A 20,673-nucleotide genomic window follows, 5' to 3' on the forward strand; every position below is an offset into this window, starting at 1 on the left:
TGGGTCTGCACCAGCCATGTCTACTTCCTTAGCCAAAAATGAAGCAGCAGCAACAGCAGCAATAAAAATTCACAGCAGCCAAAGAAAAGTGAAAGTCCACAGTGGTAAAATATACCAAAAATGAGAAGAAAACCCAGTGGAGCCACCACTGCCAGTTAAAGCTTTATTTAAAACACAGATAAGTGCTTTTGAGCATCAGATCTAAAAAACAGTTAAAATCAGCCATATTTAAACAAATAACAACCAACCAGAATCAATAGAAAAACCTACAGACCTTCAATAGGGGGTTTTAAATGCATACACACTAAAGTACGACAGCCTTTTCTGATCGTTTGTAGTCGTTTAAAGCAGTTTTAAAAGTGTATTTTTTTACTGTTTTTGCCTTATCTTTTCAAAATAAATAAATAAAAATTCCTTGTTTCACACCTTTCTAAGCTAGTATAGTCCAGTTTTCAGGCTAGTGCTGAATTCAGGGCTGTTTTACTAGTTTCTGAGTTGCCCATACCTTACTTGGATAGAAGGAAGTTTCTCTGTTCTCCTGTGAGAGAGGGGAGCTTTGAACAACCTGTCTGTCCCTGGAGGAGTGTGGTTCCAGCCTAGAAGTTAGTAGTTTATTGGCCATTTTGGGCTAATTTCTCTTTCATTTCCCTACTATAAAAACCGAGTTTGCACGGTTTTGCGCACCGGGCAGTGCCAGTTAGCTACTGTTTAATTATTCCCGGCTCCACTAAGTCTCCTCTTCAGTTTTTCCCTTGAAAGTAGTCTAACTCTTAACCTAAGCACTCAAAATGCACCTTACAGCCCAGCACTTGTTCAGACCTAATAGTAAGCACTAATATACCCTGACACTGATTGCCCAGCAGGGCAAGGCTCTTTATTCACCCCTCACCAACCAAGCGACTAAGCAGCTCACCCTACTATTCAGGCATTACCAAAGGGCAACTTCAGGTGTGCTCTCCAGTCCAGCTGGTGAATCTGGGTATCCTGAGGCAATGTTACAACTGCCTCATGTACACAGACAACCCTCTCCTCCTACCACAAAACACTGACATATGCGAGAGATGCAACTATACAGCCAAACTGGAAGCTAAGCTGTCTCCACCCAAGACTGGAACAGACAGTCAAGAGGAGAAGGTTAACACTTGCACCACACCTCCAGCCGCACACAGACCTACTAAAACAGCAGTGGCAAAAAATACACAAAATCATACTCAGAGGCTCTAAATAAAAACCTGCAAAAGCATCAGAGACCTCCAAAGCAGACACCCAAACAACATGCACCTCCCGTCACAAACCAGACAACACAAACACAAAATCAGTGTGCCGCACAATCACAGCCCTTAAGGCGAAATAATATAGTCAGGCACACTGACGTCCCACTCACTAGGCTGGACAAGCAAAAAGTTATTATTAGCTGCCTGTCAGGAGCCAGAATCCACCACATAACACAAGCACTCAGGTCACTACAGAACAAGTACAAATATGACTCTGTCATTGTTCATGTTGGTGTGAATGACCGGAGACGTACCTCCCTAGACTACATGAAAAGAGACATGGAAGAGCTCTCTGATCATGTAGCCCAGGCTGGTATGACCCAGAGTAGCATCCTGCCCTCACCAAGAATGATACCTCAGTATAAAGAAAAAATTATCAATTTCAACAATTGGCTAAGCTTTTGGTGTCATTCAAAGGGGATCCAGTGTGTCAGCCTGGGACGACATGCTCGACAAGTTGCATTGCTTCGCAAGAGATGGCTTGCGCCTGTCACCCCTAAGCTTTCGAATACTGGCCAAGGTTCTTGCTGCACCCATAGTGCCTTTTTTAGGCAAGGCTCAAAAGTTAAACCCACCTCCGTAAACAGCACAATTAACAAAAAACTGAGGGTTATGCTACTCAACGCCAGGAGTTTAAATCTCAAAATGCACGCACTCAAAGCACTCCTCAGTATGGAGAACATCAACATCTGTGCAGTAACTGAAATCGGGTTCAAGGCTCCAGGAAGCACCCCAGCACTACCGGGCTACAACTCATACCACATGTTTTGGCCATAGAACACGGACCGAAACACAAATGGAGGGGGGGGGTGCATCCATATTCATCAAGGATACCTGCACCTTCAGGTTAGTGGCACAGCATGATACCTCTGAGATCATCCATGTGCAACTAACATCAGGCAAATCTGCAATGCAAATTGTGGCCTGCTACAGATCACCCTCCATGACCCAGGACCACCACTCCACCTTTCTGGAGACACTGGAAAACATGAAGGTCCTACCGAACACCCTGATATTGGGCAATTTCAATTACCCTACCATTCACTGGGAAAACTACTCGAGTACAAATTCCCAGGCCCAGTGCTTCCTGGAATTCATCAACTCAAACGCCCTGGGTCAGCTGGTAAACTCCCCTACAAGAGGTGAAAACATATTGGACCTGGTCATCACCAACATGGGCGACAGGTGTTCCACACCGGAGGTCAACCCGTCACTGGTTAAATCAGACCATAAACTAATCACTTTGTATGCTCACACTCCACCACCACCCCAAACTAAGGAAACCACAGTAAAAAAACTTTTCTAAAGCAAACTTCACCTTACTTAAGACAGACGTGGTAAGTTTCACAGCCCCCACGCTGCCCAAGATGCAGAAACCTTTACAAATGCACTCTATGAGCACCTACAAGGATGTATGGATTGTGCCATCCCTAGCAAAACCAAGACTCACTCCTCTAAGAGAAGGAAACCAGTTTGATGGACCCCTGCAATCAACAGGCTATACAATAGGAGGAGGAAACTAGTCAGAAAAAAAGCAAATCCCAAGAAGGAAAGACATCCCTGATCAGTATCAGTAAGTAAATATGGTTCCTCATGAAATTATCCAAGGCTAACTTTGAAAAAAAAATAGCCAAGGATTCAAAAGATAAGCCTTCTTTAGCTATGTTAAGAATCTAAGTGGCAACTCGCAGATATGCACTGAACTAGTGCAAAATAGCACAAAATATACTGAACCTACTGTTATTGCCAACATCCTGGCAGATAGATTCAGTGCAAACTTCACCCCCTCCCTCTCACCTCCAAAAGGGCCCACAACAATACCGGAAAAGTGTAGTGTCCCAAAAATCACAGAAGCACAGGTGAAAACAGCCCTTTCAAAAGCCAAAAACACAGCATCAATGGGACCAGATGGTGTCCCAGGCTGCGTCTTGCACGAACTACAGAACAAACTAACCCCTCACCTAAACACGCTGTTCAACCTCAGCCTCTCCACAGGCTACATGCCCATAGAATGGCGCACAGCAACGGTTATTCCTCTCCACAAAGGAGAGGCCACAACTGACCCTGGTAACTATCACCCCATGAGCCTGACTAGCCTGGTCTGCAAGGCTATGGAGCGCATCATCATGGAACTCATTAACAAAGACATTGGGAACCTCCAAACACTTGACCCGACCTAGTTCGGCTTTGTTAAGGGCAGATCATGCCTACTAAACCTGGTTGATGCCTTCGAGACAGTCACCAAGGCCATAGAATAGGGAAAGGTGGTTCACACAGCCTACCTTGGCCTCGCCAAGGCTTTCGACACCATTCCCCACTCGGGTATTACAGAAAAACTCACCAGCCTGAACATAAACCCCTACGTCACGAGATGGGTTGCCAACTGGCTTACAGACAGAACTCACACGGTAACAATAGTGGGCTCCAGGTCAGACTCTAAACCAGTCACAAGTGGTGTCCCGCAAGGCTCATTCCTGGGACCCCTACTGTTCGGAATATACTTCTTAGAAGTACAGGCAAACACAGGAGGACAAAGGCTAACCAAGTTTGCCGATGACTGCAAACTGGGAGTCATAACTGACTCTCTGGCCGACACAGACATCCTCCAAAAGGGCCTTACTGAGACGAACACCTGGTGTCAAAGTCATGACCTCAAGCTAAATGCCAAAAAATGCATAGTCATCCCGTTTGGGAAAAACAAAACACCCACGAATTACCACATATGTGGCAGCCCCCTTAATACAGAAGAGATAACAAGAGATCTGGGGACCCAGGCAGATAGTAATCTCTACTTTGAAAATCATATTGCCAAAGTCGTTAGGATATCCTTCTATGTGACCCATCTAATTACTAAAGGAAATAAAGGGTTATAGTGCCCCTATACTCCTCACTCTACTCCTCACTCATTAGACCCATCATAGAGTACAATGCCCCATTTGGGATGTACCTCACAAGACATTTCCAACAGCTGGAAAGACCACAAACATACCTCACCAAGAGGATTACTGGCCTCAAACACATGTCCTATGCAGCCCGACTGAAAAAACTCCGGCTGTACTCAGTGGCATATCGCTTACTCAGAGGTGATCTCTGCCTGACTTACAAAGCCATGTCCAACTCAGATTTGATGGACATGCTCCACCTAAAGAAACTGAGGTCACTGTGAGCCACTCGCTCTAGTGAGCTAAACCTCGCCACAACAATAAATGGAACATGCTGGAGAGATAGATTCTTGTCACAGATCAGGCAGAGCCCCTCACTAACACTCTTCAAGAGAAACCTTGACGAGTGGATGGGTAACAGAAAATACACCCCCTGGGATCACTTCATTGGCTCTGCTTGACAGAGGATCAGTTAATTAATCAATGGGGCAGCGAAAGCAAACACACGCTGGCTAGGTTTATAAATGCCCTCGGGCAGATAGCCTAGTACCTACCTATGAACCTATACATCCATTTAACCCAGCTGTGTGGTTGGCTTGCAATTCAGCTATCCATCTTAACTCAGCCAATTCAGTACTATGCATAATGTGCCCTCCCCTCACACTCTCTTGTTGAATACATAACACCATGAACTGAAATGTATGCTCCCTGTTTATTTCTATGTGCTGATACACAGTATTACTTCTCAATCTGTCACTCATATGTTGCAGTGTACTTTGTTTTAACATTCTATTAGTTTTCTCAACATAGAATGCTTGGCATAATGTGCACTCAGCTAGATACATCGCATTTTTAGTTCTGCAATCTGCATGCAATCTAGGTATATACTTCCTACCTACCAGAGGATGTACAAAAAATTTATTTTCTTTAACATATTGGCATGCCTTGCATTTTCTACATTTAAAGGTTCCCAACATTATACATAGTACTGAATTAAGATGGACAGCTGAACTGCAAGCTAACCACATGCCTGGGTTAAATAGATGTATGCCTTTAAAACCCCTACTGAAGGGGCGTAGGTTTTGCTATTGATTCTGATTGGTCACTTATTTAAATATGGCTGATTTTAACTGTTTTTTTTTTTTTTTTTAGATCCAATGAAGAACTAACGCTCGAAAGCACTTATCTGTGTTTTAAATAAAGCTTTAACTGGCTGTGGTGGCTCCAGTGGGTTTTCTTCTCATCATTTATGGTATATTGTACCACTGTGGACTTTCACTTCTTCCTTGCTGCTGTGGATTTTTTTTTTCTAATATGGACAAATGTTTATTTATCAGAGATACTTCTGCGGGTATGAAAAGAAAATCTGAAACTGTCCAAACCTGAATGTAAAAGGCCTGGGAGAAGATTCTCTTACGTGGTTTAGAAATCATCTTGCACTTGTGTGAGCAAGGAATCCCCTCACTCCAGCTAAAAGCAAAGAAAACTCTAACCAGCAATCATCCAAAAATAGACTACAGCCCCAGGTTTAACTCCAGGAACCTTGTTGTTGCCACTTGTGTAGTGTAGGTGCCAGCTTTTGTGACTACTGTTATGCCTTGTTAAAATCTGTTACAGTCAGCTGGAGTGCCCCAGGGGCAACAGCTGCAACCTTCTTCCTCTTAGCCCACCCCCACCCCTTTCATCCATTTCACTGTTGATAATTTGTTGTATGTTAAGGTATTTAGCCCCTCTCAATAGTCATAGCCTTCAGTCCCTCCTCCTCAATACTTGTTCTTCACTAAACACCAAACAGAGGTGCAAAGTCTCCAGCTGCTTTTATCTTTAGCTACATTGTGTGCAGAAAAAAAATGAGCAAAGGGGAATACAGATATAAAAGAGAATAAAATCTGTCATTGCAGACTTGTAAGCAGCATACAACTTCTACCTGTGGTGTACTCCTACACATTGTTTTTCTTGGAGAAACGTTCCAGTCCTTGAATAAGGGTGCCTGTATGTTTACACCTTATTTCCGTGGCTGTCCTTTGATAATTAGCTAGGTTAGCAGAGTGCCTCGAATTCTCCCCTGCTACTTTAAATTCCAATTAATGGTTTCCCTCCCTTCCCCCACCCCCCAAGTGATTGCTCAGGTGCTGCAACACGCCAAAGGTTTTAAAAACCCTAGATGCCAGATTTGTTTTAATTGCAGCTGAAAGCCCTCCAGGTGTAGCATCTCTAGTAAGTGTCCCTGGACTAGCTGATAGAACTTAACTATCTGGAAGGTGTAGCCCTGCTCCGTTCGCTTTGCTCACTTCACTCCCCACCCACTTCCCATATCATTACCTTTATACCTATCCATACAACCACACCCCCTCACTTCCTCCCAAATCCCCCACCCCTCTACTTCCTGTTCTCATACTCCCTCCCTTCTTTGCTCCTCCCCATACTTGCCTACTATCCACTATCAAAGACTTCTATACCTTAGTCCCACACCTTCCTCTCATTCTCTGTTCTACATCCCATAAAGTGACATGTCTCTTACAACTCAAACTATACTCTTACCCTCTCTACTCCTTATACTCTATCACCACATCTCCTATCACTCACAATTACCTATTCCCTATTTCCATCCATCAAACACCACTCTTAACTCAAGTACTACACCACAACCCTATCTACTCATTTGTCCCTCCATCTTTCCCCCCACCACTCCCATTCCTAAAATAAAAATACCCCCCTCCCCTTTAAAACAAAAAACAAAGTCTACTTACTCAAATTAAAACCCTATTACAAACCTCTACTTCTATCTGGTGACATTCATCCTAACCCATTGCTCCATCAACATCAGGAGCCTTGTAAATAAAGTTCAAGAACTCCATGCTTGGAGAGCTAACTATACTCCTCACATAGTTAACCATACTGAAACATGGTTAAAACCACACCACCTGGACAGTGAAATCATCCCTCCTGGCTATAATATCCTTAGATTAGATCAACCTAAAAGAAAAAGAGGAGGAGTCTCCATACTCTACTCCAATTGTCTGTCCCAAATCAGTCCTACACTAGATTTACCCTCCTTCTCAACAACTGAACTCCTACTGACCAACTTCAGACTTAACACCATAACTGTCACAGCAATCTATATTCCCCCTGGCGATAATATTAAACATACTTGAGAACATTCTATCTCACCTCTCACATACCATCCACACTGAAATGATTATACTGGGAGATGTAAATACTGATTGGCTTACAATACAAGCTCCCAACACTACTTCCTGTATAAACCTACATGGGTTTGAGCAGCTAATCACAACCCCAACCTACATTAATAAATCTCACCTACCTAGCTCTCTTCTTGACTGGATATTGTCTCCCACCCACAAAACTATCAGAATTCCCAAACCCTTCCAAATGCCCTAAGCGACCACTGCCCTATAACAGTTACCAGACATACTCCCCACCTTATCAAACCTAACAAATTTATTACCACCCAGTCACTTTCTCATTTCTGTCCTAACTCCTTTATTCACCAACTCTCCAAAATTAACTGGTCTTACCTCACCACTCTTCCTTTAGATGAAGCTATCCACTCCTTCAACACTACATTCCTAAACATTCTTAATTCCCTTGCTCCTCTTCGCGCGATTAGAATCAAATCTAATACTGCTCCCTGGCTCACTAAATCTACCAGAACCCTCATGAAAGACCAGGATAGGATTTGGAAAATGTGGACTAAAACTAGGACCCCTTCTCTTCTTCAGAAATATAAAGAACTCAGAAATAAAATAAAACAAATCATCCATTATGACAAAATAAACTTCTATGCCAATCCTCCCTCTACTCTTAAATCAGAGCCAAAGAAGTTCTGGAGCTCTATTAAACAGATTTCATCCAGGAAACCCTCCCTCTCCTAACCCATGTCCCAGTGCAACACCTGAAGACATAGCCAACAAATTTAACAATCATTTTATAAACTCAATAACCTCAATAATAACCCCCCCCCCAGAAACAACACTAGCACCCCCACAGTCTCTGTAACTCTCTTTACCTCTTCCAAACCCTCCTAACTCCTTCTCTCTAAAAGCAGTATCGACTAACTATGTAAAGTCATCACTCTCTAAACTTAAACCTTGCTCCTCATCTGTTGACAAGCTACCCTCTTACTTCCTGCAGATTGACTCTGAACCTCTTGCCTATCCTGTTATCCATCTTAATCAACCGATCCATTTCTGAATCCTATGTTCCCACTGTATGGGAGAATTTCTTTACTCTACCCATTGACAAAGGTGGCAACTCCTCAGACATATCCAACTTCAAACAGACAGCCATACTCTCTCCACTCTCAAAAATCCTACAGAAATGCATTCACCAGGAAAACCTTCTCACACCACACAGCATTGTTTCCGTCCCAAGCATAGTACAACTACTGCACTCATATCATTCATTAACATAGTCTCTCTAGCTCGTGATAACAAACTTGTCTCATAATTATTCCTTGACCTTTCTAAAGCCTTTGACACCGTCTCTCACCCACTCCTTCTAGATAAACTCACTAACTTACATTTCTCTCCCCCTATTATCTCCTGGTTCTCCAGCTCTCTACCAGCCAGCAATCAGTTAAATGGCACTGTGCACTATCCTCCCCTCTCACTGTACAAATGGGAGTCCCCCAAGGATCCATACTTGGACCACTACTCTTTAATATTTTCACCAACTTGCTCTACTCCTCTTGTCCCCAGTCATCTCTTATGCAATATGCTGATGACTCTGCTACCTCTAAACTACAAAAAAAAAAAAAAAAAAAAAAAAATCTTGCTTTTTTCCCCACTTTCTGAAAGTTCAGTTACAGATTTGCTGTTCTGAACTGTTTGGAAGTTTCTAGAAGGCCAGTGCTTGCTTGGGCTAAGGGAAGTCTCTGTGTTCACCAGTGGGAGTGGTTAATACTGAACAGCCTGCCTGTCCCTGGAGGAGTGGTTACTACCTAGAAGCTGTAGTTTTATTGGCCATTTTGGGTCAATTCTAAACTCCTTGATCTCTCTCTCTCTTAAAACCCTACAACTCTCTTTTTGCACGTTTTTGCGCACTAAGCAGCGTCGGGCAGTGCCGCCTAAACAGGTTTAAACTATTCCAGGCTCCACAAAGTCTGCTCTTCACTTTTCCCTTAGAACTGTTCAAACTCTCAAAGTAATCACTCTATTCTCTTTCTAAAGCCCTGCACTTGCTCAGCTCTTATAAGGAAACACTAACTAACTAACTAAAGCACTACACCCTCCTTGACTTCTCATAACTATTAGACTCCCGATTGGTCCTTCCTGATCAAGTGAAAAATCAGTTCCCTTCCCTAATCTGATCAGTAAAAAAAACAGTTCCCTATACTAATCTGGTATGTCCAAGGGTCAGTTTTCAAGGTTACTCTCCAGTCCAGCTGATGAATCTGGGAATTTTGAGGCAATGTTACAATTGCCTTATATACACAGACAACCCTCTCCTCCTTCCAACAAAATCTAATACATGTGAGAGATGCAGTTACACAGCCAAACTGGAGGCAGAGCTCTCTCAACCCAAGACTGGCACAGTCAGTCAGGAGGAAAAGGTAACCACCCACACCACAAATCCAGTCTCACACAGACCTATTGCATCTGCATACCCAACACATAAACACACAAAAACATACTCGGAGACTCTAAATAAAAATCTGCCTAAACAGCAAAGACCTCCTAAGCAGATATCCAAGCAACAGCCACCCCTCAACAATACCCACAAATCACATATCTCACAAAATCAGTGTGCCTCACAGTCACAGCCCATAAGGCCAAACAACACTCCCACTCACCAGACTAAACAAGGAGAAGGTCACTGTAAGCTGCCTCTCGGGTGCCAGGATCCACCACATAACGCAAGCACTCAGGTCACTCCAAAGTAAGTACATGTATGACTCAGTCATTGTCCATGCTGGTGTGAATGACCTGAGACGTACCTCCCAGGACTACATGAAAAGAGACAGAGGAGCTCTCTGACCATGTAGCCCAGGCTGGTATGTCCCTGACCTTGAGTAGCATCTTGCCCTCACCAAGAATGATGCCACAGTATAAAGACAAAATGATCAGTTTCAACAATTGGCTAAAGCATTGGTGTCATTCAAAGGGGATCCAGTGTCTGTCAGCCTGGGATGACATGCTCGACAAGCCACGTTGCTTCGCTAGGGACGACTTGTACCCGTCACCCTTAGGCTTTCATATACTGGCCAAGGCTCTTGCCACCCCCATAGTGCCTTTTTTAGGCAAGGCTCAAAGGACAAACCCACCTCCATAGACAACCCAAAGATAAAAAAACTAAAGGTAATGCTACTCAATGCCAGAAGACTAAACCTCAAGATGCACGCACTCAAGACTCTCCTCAGTATGGAGAAAATCGACATCTGTGCAGTAACAGAAACCTGGTTCAAGGCTCCTGAGAGCACCCCAGCACTACCAGGTTATAACTCATACCATGCGTTTCGGCCCCAAAACTCGGACAGAAGCACAAAAGGAGGGGGAGTATCTATATTCATCAAAGATACCTACACCTCCAGATTAGTGGCACTGCACGAAGCATCGGAAACCATCCATGTGCAACTAACAGCGGGCAAAACTGCCTTTCAGTTTGTAGCCTGCTGCAGAACACCCTCCCTATTACAGGAACCCCACTTGGCATTCCTGAGAACACTGGAGAATATGAAGGTCTCTCCAAACACTATGTTATTGGGTGACTTCAACTACCCAAACATTGACTGGGAAAACTACTCAAGCCCAAACACCCTCGCCCAATGGTTCCTTGAATGTATAAACTCTAATGTAATGGAACAACTGGTCACCACTCCCACAAGAGGGAACAACATATTGGACCTGGTCATCACCAACATGGGGACTCTATGTTCCACACCAGAGGTAAACCCCTCATTGGTAAGATCAGACCATAAACAAATTTCCCTGGACATCCATATCCCGTCCCCACCCCCAGCCAAGGAAATCACCGTAAAGAATTTCTCAAAAGCCAACTTTGCACTTCTCAAGACTCAAGACTGAGGTGGAATCCTTCAAAGCCCCTGGGCCAGAGGATAATACAGCCCAATCCGCAGAATCCTTTACAAATGCATTCTATGAGCACCTGCAGGAATGCATGGATCGTGCTATCCCAAATAAAACCAAGACTCACTCCTCCAAAAACAGGAGACCGGTCTAGTGGACCCCGGCCATAAGCTATACAACAGAAGGAGGAAGCTACTACATGACAGAGCAAAATCCCAAAAAGGGAAGGCATCTCGGATCAGTATTAGCAAGAAACTTCGATCCCTCATAAAATCATCAAAGGCCAGTTTCGAAAGAAAAATTGCCCTAGACACTAAAGATAATCACAAGGCCTTCTTTAGTTATGTCAGAAACATGGGAGGAAACTCCCAGATATGCTCTGAATTGTTGCATAACGGTACAAAATACACCGAACCTACAGACATAGCCAACATCCTGGCAGACAGATTCAGCGCAAACTTCTTGCCCCCTTCCCCCCCAAAGGAGCAAACGCCTATCCCAACTGAATGTAACCTCCCTGACATCACAGATGTACAGGTGAAAGCTGCCCTCTCCAAAGCAAAAAACACAACATCTATGGGACCGGACGGTGTCCCAGGCTGTGTCTTACACGAGCTCCAAGAAGAACTGAACCCTCACATCAAGTCACTGTTCAAACTTAGCCTTACTACAGGATATGTACCCAAAGAATGGCGTACAGCTACATTGGTCCCACTCCACAAAGGTGGTGCCACAACAGACCTCGGAAACTATCGCCCCATAAGCCTGACTTGTCTGGTCTGTAAAGCTATGGAGCGTATTATCATGGAACTCATAAACAAAGACATTGGGAGCCTCCAGACACTGGACCCTACCCAATTCGGCTTTGTTAAGGGCAGATCTTGCCTCTTAAACCTAGTTGATTTCTTTGAAACAGTTACCAAAGCCACAGATGAGGGCAAGGTAGTCCACACAGCCTACCTGGACCTCGCAAAAGCCTTCGACACAATACCCCACTCGGGCATCATAAATAAGCTTACCAGCTTAAATATCAACCCCTATATCACAAGATGGGTTGCAAACTGGCTCAGAGATAGAACCCACATGGTCAGAATCGCAGGTGCCATGTCCGAATCCAAACCAGTTACAAGTGGCGTCCCACAGGGCTCAATTCTGGGACCTCTCTTGTTCGGTATATACTTCTCTGAGGTTCAGTCTAACACAGGGGGATTATGGCTGACAAAGTTCGCAGATGACTGCAAACTGGGGGCCATAATCGAATCTCCAGCTGACACAAGCATCCTCCAAAAGGGTCTCACAGAGACGGATGCTTGGTGCAAAAGCCACAGCCTCAAGCTAAATGCTAAAAAGTGCATAGTCATCCCCTTTGGGAAAAACAAGGTGCCCACAAATTACCACATAGGTGGTAATCCATTAAGTACGGAAGAAGTAATTAGAGATTTGGGGACCAACGTAGATAGTAATCTCTCCTTTGATAATCACGTTGCCAAAGTGGTTAAAAAGACCTTCTATATAGCCCACCTTATCACGAAAGGGTTCGCATCTAGATCAAGAGATGTCATTGTGCCCCTCTACTCGTCACTCATCAGGCCCATAATTGAATACAATGCCCCTTTTGGGATATACCTTACCTGACACCTGCAGCAACTGGAGAAACCCCAAAAGTACCTCACCAAGAGGATCATGGGCTACAAACAGATGTCATATGCAGCTCGACTAGAGAAACTCCAGCTCTACTCAGTGGCGATCTATGCCTAACATACAAAGCCATGTCAAACTCAGAATTAATAGACATGCTCCACCTCAAAAAAATCCAAGTCCCTTAGAGCTACACGCTCCAGGGACCTAAACCTCAGTACAAAAATAAATAGGACATGCTGGAGGGACAGATTCATTTCCCAGAGGCTCCCCTCACTCTGGAATAGAATCCTAATTCATGTTAGACATAGCCCCTCGCTGACCCTCTTCAAGCGAAATTTGGACGCGTAGATGGGAAATCGCAAATTCACCCCTGGGATCTCTCCTGTGTCCCTGCTAGACAGAGGCACAGTAAACTAATCTTAAAAGGGTACCTTCTGTGACCTACTTTACAGAGGCACAGTAGGCTAATCTAATAGGGAGGCGGAAGCCAAATACACTCTGGCTAGGCTTATAAATGCCCTAGCCTAGCCAGAGTGTATCTACCCATGAACCTAAGCCTTTTCTCAGACAAACGGGAAGAGGGCTGTTTGCCATTTTCAGTTTTTTTTTATTTTATTTGATGTTTTCAAGACTTAGCTTTCTAAGTCCCAACATTTCATTAGGAAGCCTTTTGAACTGAAGATTTACAATCCTCTGAACAATCCCACAGCTACGGCTAATCATTAAAAAACAAATGTATATTTACTGACATTTGATTACCGAGAAAGTCCAACTGGGTAGTATCCTATTTTCAGCGGAGGCCTGCTGAGAAAAGCTCCAAATTATTACAAAACATTTTAAGAACAATAATTTTATAATCTTCAAAAATAAAACAAAACCATTTGCAGTATAAATTATAACAAATTAGACATAATATAAAGAAATTGGTTAAGAATCAATACAAGTTATATGATTATTTAATATTTATACAAATCTGACAGTTTATAGAGAAAATAAAGGTAAGTTAGTCTAATACAAACAGGAACTGCAACAGGCTTATGGTATATTTACAGAGAAAATTGTGGAAATAAGTGAAGAAGGGAGAATAAGGAGGTACAAGGAATGAAAAGGTACTTGTTCACATTTAGGAATGTAGTCTATTCCTGGTATGAATATGAATCATCCAACCTCTTGTTTTCAATTTCAACTGTGGAACTAACTCTCGGACAACAAATCAATCAATGTAGGAAAAATATTTAGTGATCACTGGCACCCCACAAAGAAATGGTGAAGCTTTTAAACTGTTTACAAGCCTTTAAACTATCCTACAGTTATGATTAAACAGTAAAAATACATTTGGATACAAGTAAATCCAAATCTTTGTTTTAGATTTCATGCTGAAAACCCTCAAGAGTGCCATGAACAGATTAAAGTCACTACTCTGCTCATCAGCACTGCATTCAGGAAGGCCAGCAACATGAAGCGACCTACACCAAGTCACAGTATACATGACTGTAGCCTGTCATTAACCTTGATTTGAGAACTACTTCTATTGCTTGAACTAACAATGACAAATAATATGTGCATGTGTACATCTCTAGTTGAACCCTGTGAACACCAGCACCTCTTCTTAATGAGGACAAAGTAGTCCACTGTTATATAACTACACCACAGTGTTGTTACCTTCAATTTCAAGTAATTACATTTGATATATTATCTACCACTACCTCAAATTCTAGTAAATAAAATACTATGGCTTTGATGCAAACTAAAATAATGACAGAGCAGCATGCATACTATGCTTGGTATCCCACAGATAACAATACAAAGCCACTATTTACATACAGAAACCCCAGATTCTTGTTTTAACACATCTGATCTTGCACAAAACACACATTACGATTTCACTACAGATTTAACTATGGAGTTTCTACTTAAATACACTCTCCTCTTTTTACCAAGATGATATACTTCTAAATATGGACTTTTCTGTTTTAATATTTTTCCCTCACTTTCGGTTTTACTGTTGCTCTCTGCTTGACCCAGTTCTCGGCTGAAAAGGTTCAGGGGACCATAAACCACATGCATGTCTACACACGAAAATAAGTTAATAAACCACATCACTTCATAATACCCTAAAAAGGATTTCTATATTTAAAAAGCAGACGTCTGGCAGAGTGGCAGGTGGGAAAGCACTTCGAAAATTGTTCCAGACAGTTAAAATAAACTGCCATAAAGATTAAGAAACAACAAAACTTTAATGCTGCAGAAGTATAGCCTTGTAAAAGCTAATCACAATCTTCACATATCAGTGTTTTGGTAACTGTAGATAACCCGGCCTAAATAGTTTATTGATCTTTGGTTATAGCATAATGCTTTTTGAAAACCTTCCAGTCTTCCAAACTTGATAAATGCATTTTTATTCTCTTCTGAAAACCTTTAGTTCTTCCAGACTGTACAAATGTATTCACTTCTGCTCATTCTAGCACACTCATGAATCTGTAATTTGAAATAATAGCTTGCATCACCTTGCTGCATGCATCAATGAATGTACTTTTTAGTCAGCTTCTGACTGGGTTTCAATCTCTTGCCATTGCTTGCCAACATCAATGTATATATCTATGTTTTACGAATATATCTCTGTGTTGTTCTTTCCTATACTGATTTTATGACGTTTTACATTTTCACCTGTGCCACAGATGAAAAAAAATATTTGGATCAGTCCACCTGTCCAGTTGTCTAACTAACAAATTAAGTCATGCAGATTTATCTATCTTTGTTTAGCAGAAAAGTCCAACTGGGATAAAACTGTTTTACAGTGGTGGCCAAGGGAGAAAAGCTCCACATTTAACACTAGTTTTGAAATATACATAAAATACAGTTACATATCAAAAGAAATACAAAACGTAAGTGCACATAAATGGGAGAAAAAGCTTTACAATAGCTTACATAAACTATTTAAAAACAGTGTACGTACATAGTTTGCATAAGTATATATTCTGCTGAACATTCACTACATACAGACACAGGTATGTATATAGCAAAGAAATTTATTACTACAAAATAATGTAATATTACCTGCAACTTCTAGCAATTAAAATATGAATAGAGGCAGCTTAACTACTGAAATATTAGAATGGTGGTTCATAATGAAATATAAAACATACCATTAATACAGTAACTATGAAAGTATTACATTTTAGATTAACAAGTAAAGTAATTGGGAAAGCAAGAATGGATTGGGGCTTCTTGGACTGTTATAAGGAATTAGCTTTGGATACATGAGGGAAGAGAGTAATGAAACTGAAGGGGCAGTGCGGCAGTATTTAACATGATTAGAGAGAAAAAGAAGAGGGTCTGTGGTATATATAAAATATTATTTATGTAAATATCATCATCTGAGTCGGCACTTTTTTCTACACAGCATTCATTTCCTGGTGCAACAGATTGCTCATCCTAGTAAATCAGCTGTGGACCACCCTGTTCACACATCATTTTGCTTCACTTCAAAGACAAACTGTTAAGGTACATACTTCAACGACAAAACGTTACTTAACATTAAAGCATGATGTATACGAACTTAAAAGGTGCAGTCTTAAAAAGAATCAGTTATGCATTATGCTTTGCAACCCAGGCTGGCATCACACACTAAATATTCAAATTATGGGAGAGGAACTCAAGAAATAAAACGTATGGTGAATTGAAAACACAATCACGTGGGATGACAGAATGGGAAGTCTGTCTTGTCCTTAGTCTGTCACAATCAAATGACAGAAGTTTTAATCCTATAGAGTAAATGTGCCTAAACGCCACCATTGTTCCAAATGTAATCCAAAGGAACCCACGAATGCAGAAGCTCTCACAACTTCCCAAACAGGTGTTAATCGTGGGAAAGACAAATACACAAGTCAAAACAGGGCAACGTCCACAAACACTCGTGAGCAACAGGGCAGATCCTCCATAACTCCACAAAATGTGACAATTTCTACCTGATGAATCAAAGCCGTAGTGTATTACCATTTACCACCCTGCAAGTTGCACCCTGGATTGGCTATAAAATCATTAGTGAACAATAATAAAAACGTACTTGCAAAGTCTTTTGGGTGAACCCTAGTATGTGTTATTTTGCATAAAGGAAAACAAAAACGTATACTTCTACAGGCAAGTGGAGAAAGAGTTGCTTCACAAAACACTGGAAGACTGTTACATGTCCAGATGTGATAACAGGCAACATTAACACATCACTAAGCACGCAGCTGGTACTTGAAAACTGTTCAGTGGCTCCCACATTCAAGTAACTCAGCTCAGGCCCTCACCTCCAGTGTTTCCCCATCATCTTCTTCTCACCCTACGTTGTTTTTATTTTTTAACAGACAGCTGCTGTGCATTATCTACGGTGTCTATTCAATAACATTCTCCCGTCACCTCCATCATTCTGGTGCCCACCCCATAGACACCCCACTTCCTTACGTGTTGTCCTGGTTGAAGTTAGCGAAGAGCAGCTGGCTAGAGCCAGTCTCCCCGCTCTGGCTAGCCAAATTCATCGACTCCTGCTTCCACCACCCTGCACCATATAACTTAACGACCAGTCAATCACTCTGCCCTTTGCCGTTTTTTTATCGTTTTCACACTCCACACAATGCCCGTGACCGGGCCATTATTCAACAAATAAGTCTGTACTTCTGCCCGTTACTACCGTCATAACACGCTAAGAATACGTGTTATGAAGAACATGCGCACCGCTCCACAGGCCCGGCAAAAAAAAAACCAAAACAAACTATCAGTGACCCTGTGACGTAACGAGCATGCGCTTCCACAGCACTGACAGGCGAAACAAAAATTATACAGTGTGTTGCTGCAGGGTAGGTAGGTGTTGTACAAAGTTGTGTTGGGTGGTGCATAAAGGGCATTAGTGATCCAAAAGCAATGTTTTTAATTGTCTACTTCCATAATACAATACAAGCATATATGTGACACAGGATGTATCTAGTGTAACTATGAGAATGAATGCAGAGAAATTTAATAGAAAGTACAAATGAAGTACACTGGAAGACCAGTATAGTCAAATGCTAGAGAACAGGGATGTTTTTGTATCCTAGTACCCCAAAGGTCAGACTGCGCATACGTGGGCGCGACTTATGTGATTGATTACAATTTGCAATGACGTCATATGCACATGAAGTATGATTGACATGCAGATTTGCCAGTGACATCATTTACATAATTCAAGAGTAGTAGAGTTGGCCATGTGAAGTAATTCAGAGGTGCTGGTATAGGCATACCTTTTAGCTTTCGAAAATTAACTATATTACTGGACGTTAGGAAAATCGCAGCACAAGGTCAGAAAAGAGGAGCATTTTTCTTATATTTCTTTTATGTACCCTCGTACTTTCAGTCTCTTAGCACAACAAAATGGGGACAAAGCCAGAAATAACGGGAAGACAAAAGCCCAAAAATATGGACGGATTTTAAATACTGCTCTCAACCGTAAAAAGTTGCGAAAATAGCATGTTTTATGCTAGCATGCATTTTCAGTACGATATGAACTCTGAAACTCAAATGTCTGTGTTTGTTTGCTGTCGCTGATTTTCCAGAACCGCACCCCCCCCCCCCCCCCAATAAAAAATGAGGAACAAGACCGAAAAATGAGGCAAAAATCTGGACGGTTGAGAGGTATCCCCCGAATAGCTTCTAATGGTGGATCTTTCAGTTTTTCTGTGTTTGTGCACACATTTAAAATAGCCTAACTTTGAGAAGAATCCCCTAATTTGTGGTTCTTGTGTTGAACCCTGCCAATGAGCAGTGACTAGCAATGCAGTCATGTACTTTAGGATCATTTCTCTTCTGAACTTGGGTTGTGGTAACAGTGTAAACGTTGAACGAAACGTTGATTTTTAACATCAAATTTTAAATTAACTTTTTTCGCATGTCGAGTCAGGGACACGACATCGAATGAAGCATAGATTATTTTCAGAAATTCAGATACTGGCATATAAACATCGAACGAAAGAAACCTTGAATTTCCCTGAATCAACGTGCGATATTGTACACGTCACAGGGTGCTGGATAGTGGGCACTGGGCATTGCTACTGCGCATCCATGTGGGACATGTATTCAACAAAGCAAAAAAAGTGCAGTAGTGCTTTAACAGACAGTGTTGCCATGAAGAGCGCAACTAGTCCAGAGTAGTGGGCAGCTCATTCAGCTGGACTTAAGAAAAAGTCTAAATGAAGTGTTTAACAACTCATAGCTCTCAACCTTCTACCTCCAAAATGAGGAACACTAGTCCTCATAATGTGGAACAAACGGGCAAAATGTGGAACACACACGAACAGCTTACAAACAACTTCAACTAGAATTCTAGAAAGGTCATAGGATGGTTAAAACATGCTGGTTTTACAGAAAGCCTTGTCATGAATTAATATGATTCATTTCTATTTACCATTGATATTAGTGAAAAAATTCATAACACTGAATGTGTGGCAGACCGTTTCAATGTGGAGCTTTGAGGAACATGAACTTTTTAAGACCCCCAAATGAGGTACGTTCCTCATAATGAGTACACTTGAGAGGTATGTAAACAACTTCCCATCATTCTTTGCTCGTGACTTGATTACTGTTAATGCTCTAGTGTGTGACTAGAGTTTAGCAGTAGTAAAAGATACTTATTATACAATGACCCCCTCCATTGTAAATCCCACATTATACCATGACCCTCCATTAACATTCCAAAACGTGCACGCTGATTGGCCAGCGTGCACGTTGTAAATCGACTTATACTAATGGAAAAAGGTCCGGTCGCCCGGACTTTTTCCATTAGTATAAGTCTCTTTTAAAACACTGTCTCGCTATGTTAAAATAGTTTAACATAGCGACACAGGTTTAAAAAAAGCAACGGAGATCTCCGTTGCTTTTTTTAAAGCTGTCTCACTATGTTAAACTCCTTTAACATAGCGACACAGTGTGTAAAAAGCAACAGAGATCTTGCTTTCTCCGTTGCTTTTTTTTAAACCTGTCTCGCTATGTTAAATGGGTTTAACATAGTGAGACAGCTTTAAAATAAGCAACGGAGAGTTGCTTATTTTAAAGCTGTCTCGCTATGTTAAACCCATTTAACATAGCGAGACAGGTTTAAAAAAAAAAAGCAATGGAGAAAGCAAGATCTCCGTTGCCGTTTACTGTTTCGTTATGTTAAATGGGTTTAACATAGCGAGACAGCTTTAAAATAAGCAACTGACATCTCCGTTGCTTATTTTAAAGCTGTCTCGCTATGTTAAACCCATTTAACATAGCGAAACAGTAAAAAGCAACGGAGATCTTGCTTTCTCCGTTGCTTTTGGCCACAGCTCTGATGTACTGCGTAAGCATGCGCAGTACATGAGAACTGCCGCGGATACCAGACAGCTGCGGAAGGGCAGCAAAGAGGCATTATACAATGCCATTATTTAAGAAAAGTAATTATTTCTTTTCTTAAATAATGTCATAGTATAATAGCAATAACGCCTGGTGTGTAATGGATTTACCCACGGTTGTCTTTGTTTGGTCCCTCGGGCTTCGCCCTCGGGACCAAACCACACCAACCGTGGGTAAATCCCACATTACCCACACCCAGGCGTGGGTTATTACTATAATATACCAATGGAAAAAAGGTTTGGTTGCCCGGACTTTTTTCCACTGGTATAAAGTCCTCAAAATATATATTTTTAAACAAATTAAAAAAAGACATGATAAGCAACGACCAAACTAATAAACAAATATAAACGAAAAGCCACCAGCTAGACAATAAATATTCTTTAATAACAAACAAAACTTGTACAGCTAAAACGTACTTCGAACAAACTTGCGACA

General features: G+C 41.8%; 1 protein-coding gene across 1 annotated transcript in view; it reads right to left on the reverse strand.

Moving 5' to 3' along the window:
• Window positions 1-17,612, reverse strand: part of WIPI2 (WD repeat domain, phosphoinositide interacting 2) — a gene marked incomplete in the record, with an annotated part of 1,162,476 nt that extends 1,144,864 nt beyond the window's left edge. The window contains 1 exon segment of the mRNA XM_044089486.1: window positions 17,296-17,612. Within this exon segment, the coding sequence (XP_043945421.1) occupies window positions 17,296-17,369 (74 nt within the window).
• Between the last annotated feature and the right edge of the window lie 3,061 nt (window positions 17,613-20,673).

Source organism: Protopterus annectens, chromosome 12.part0 (genome assembly GCF_019279795.1).
Source record: "Protopterus annectens isolate FY-2018-M chromosome 12.part0, PAN1.0, whole genome shotgun sequence".
Classification (NCBI taxonomy): Eukaryota; Metazoa; Chordata; order Ceratodontiformes; family Protopteridae; genus Protopterus; species Protopterus annectens.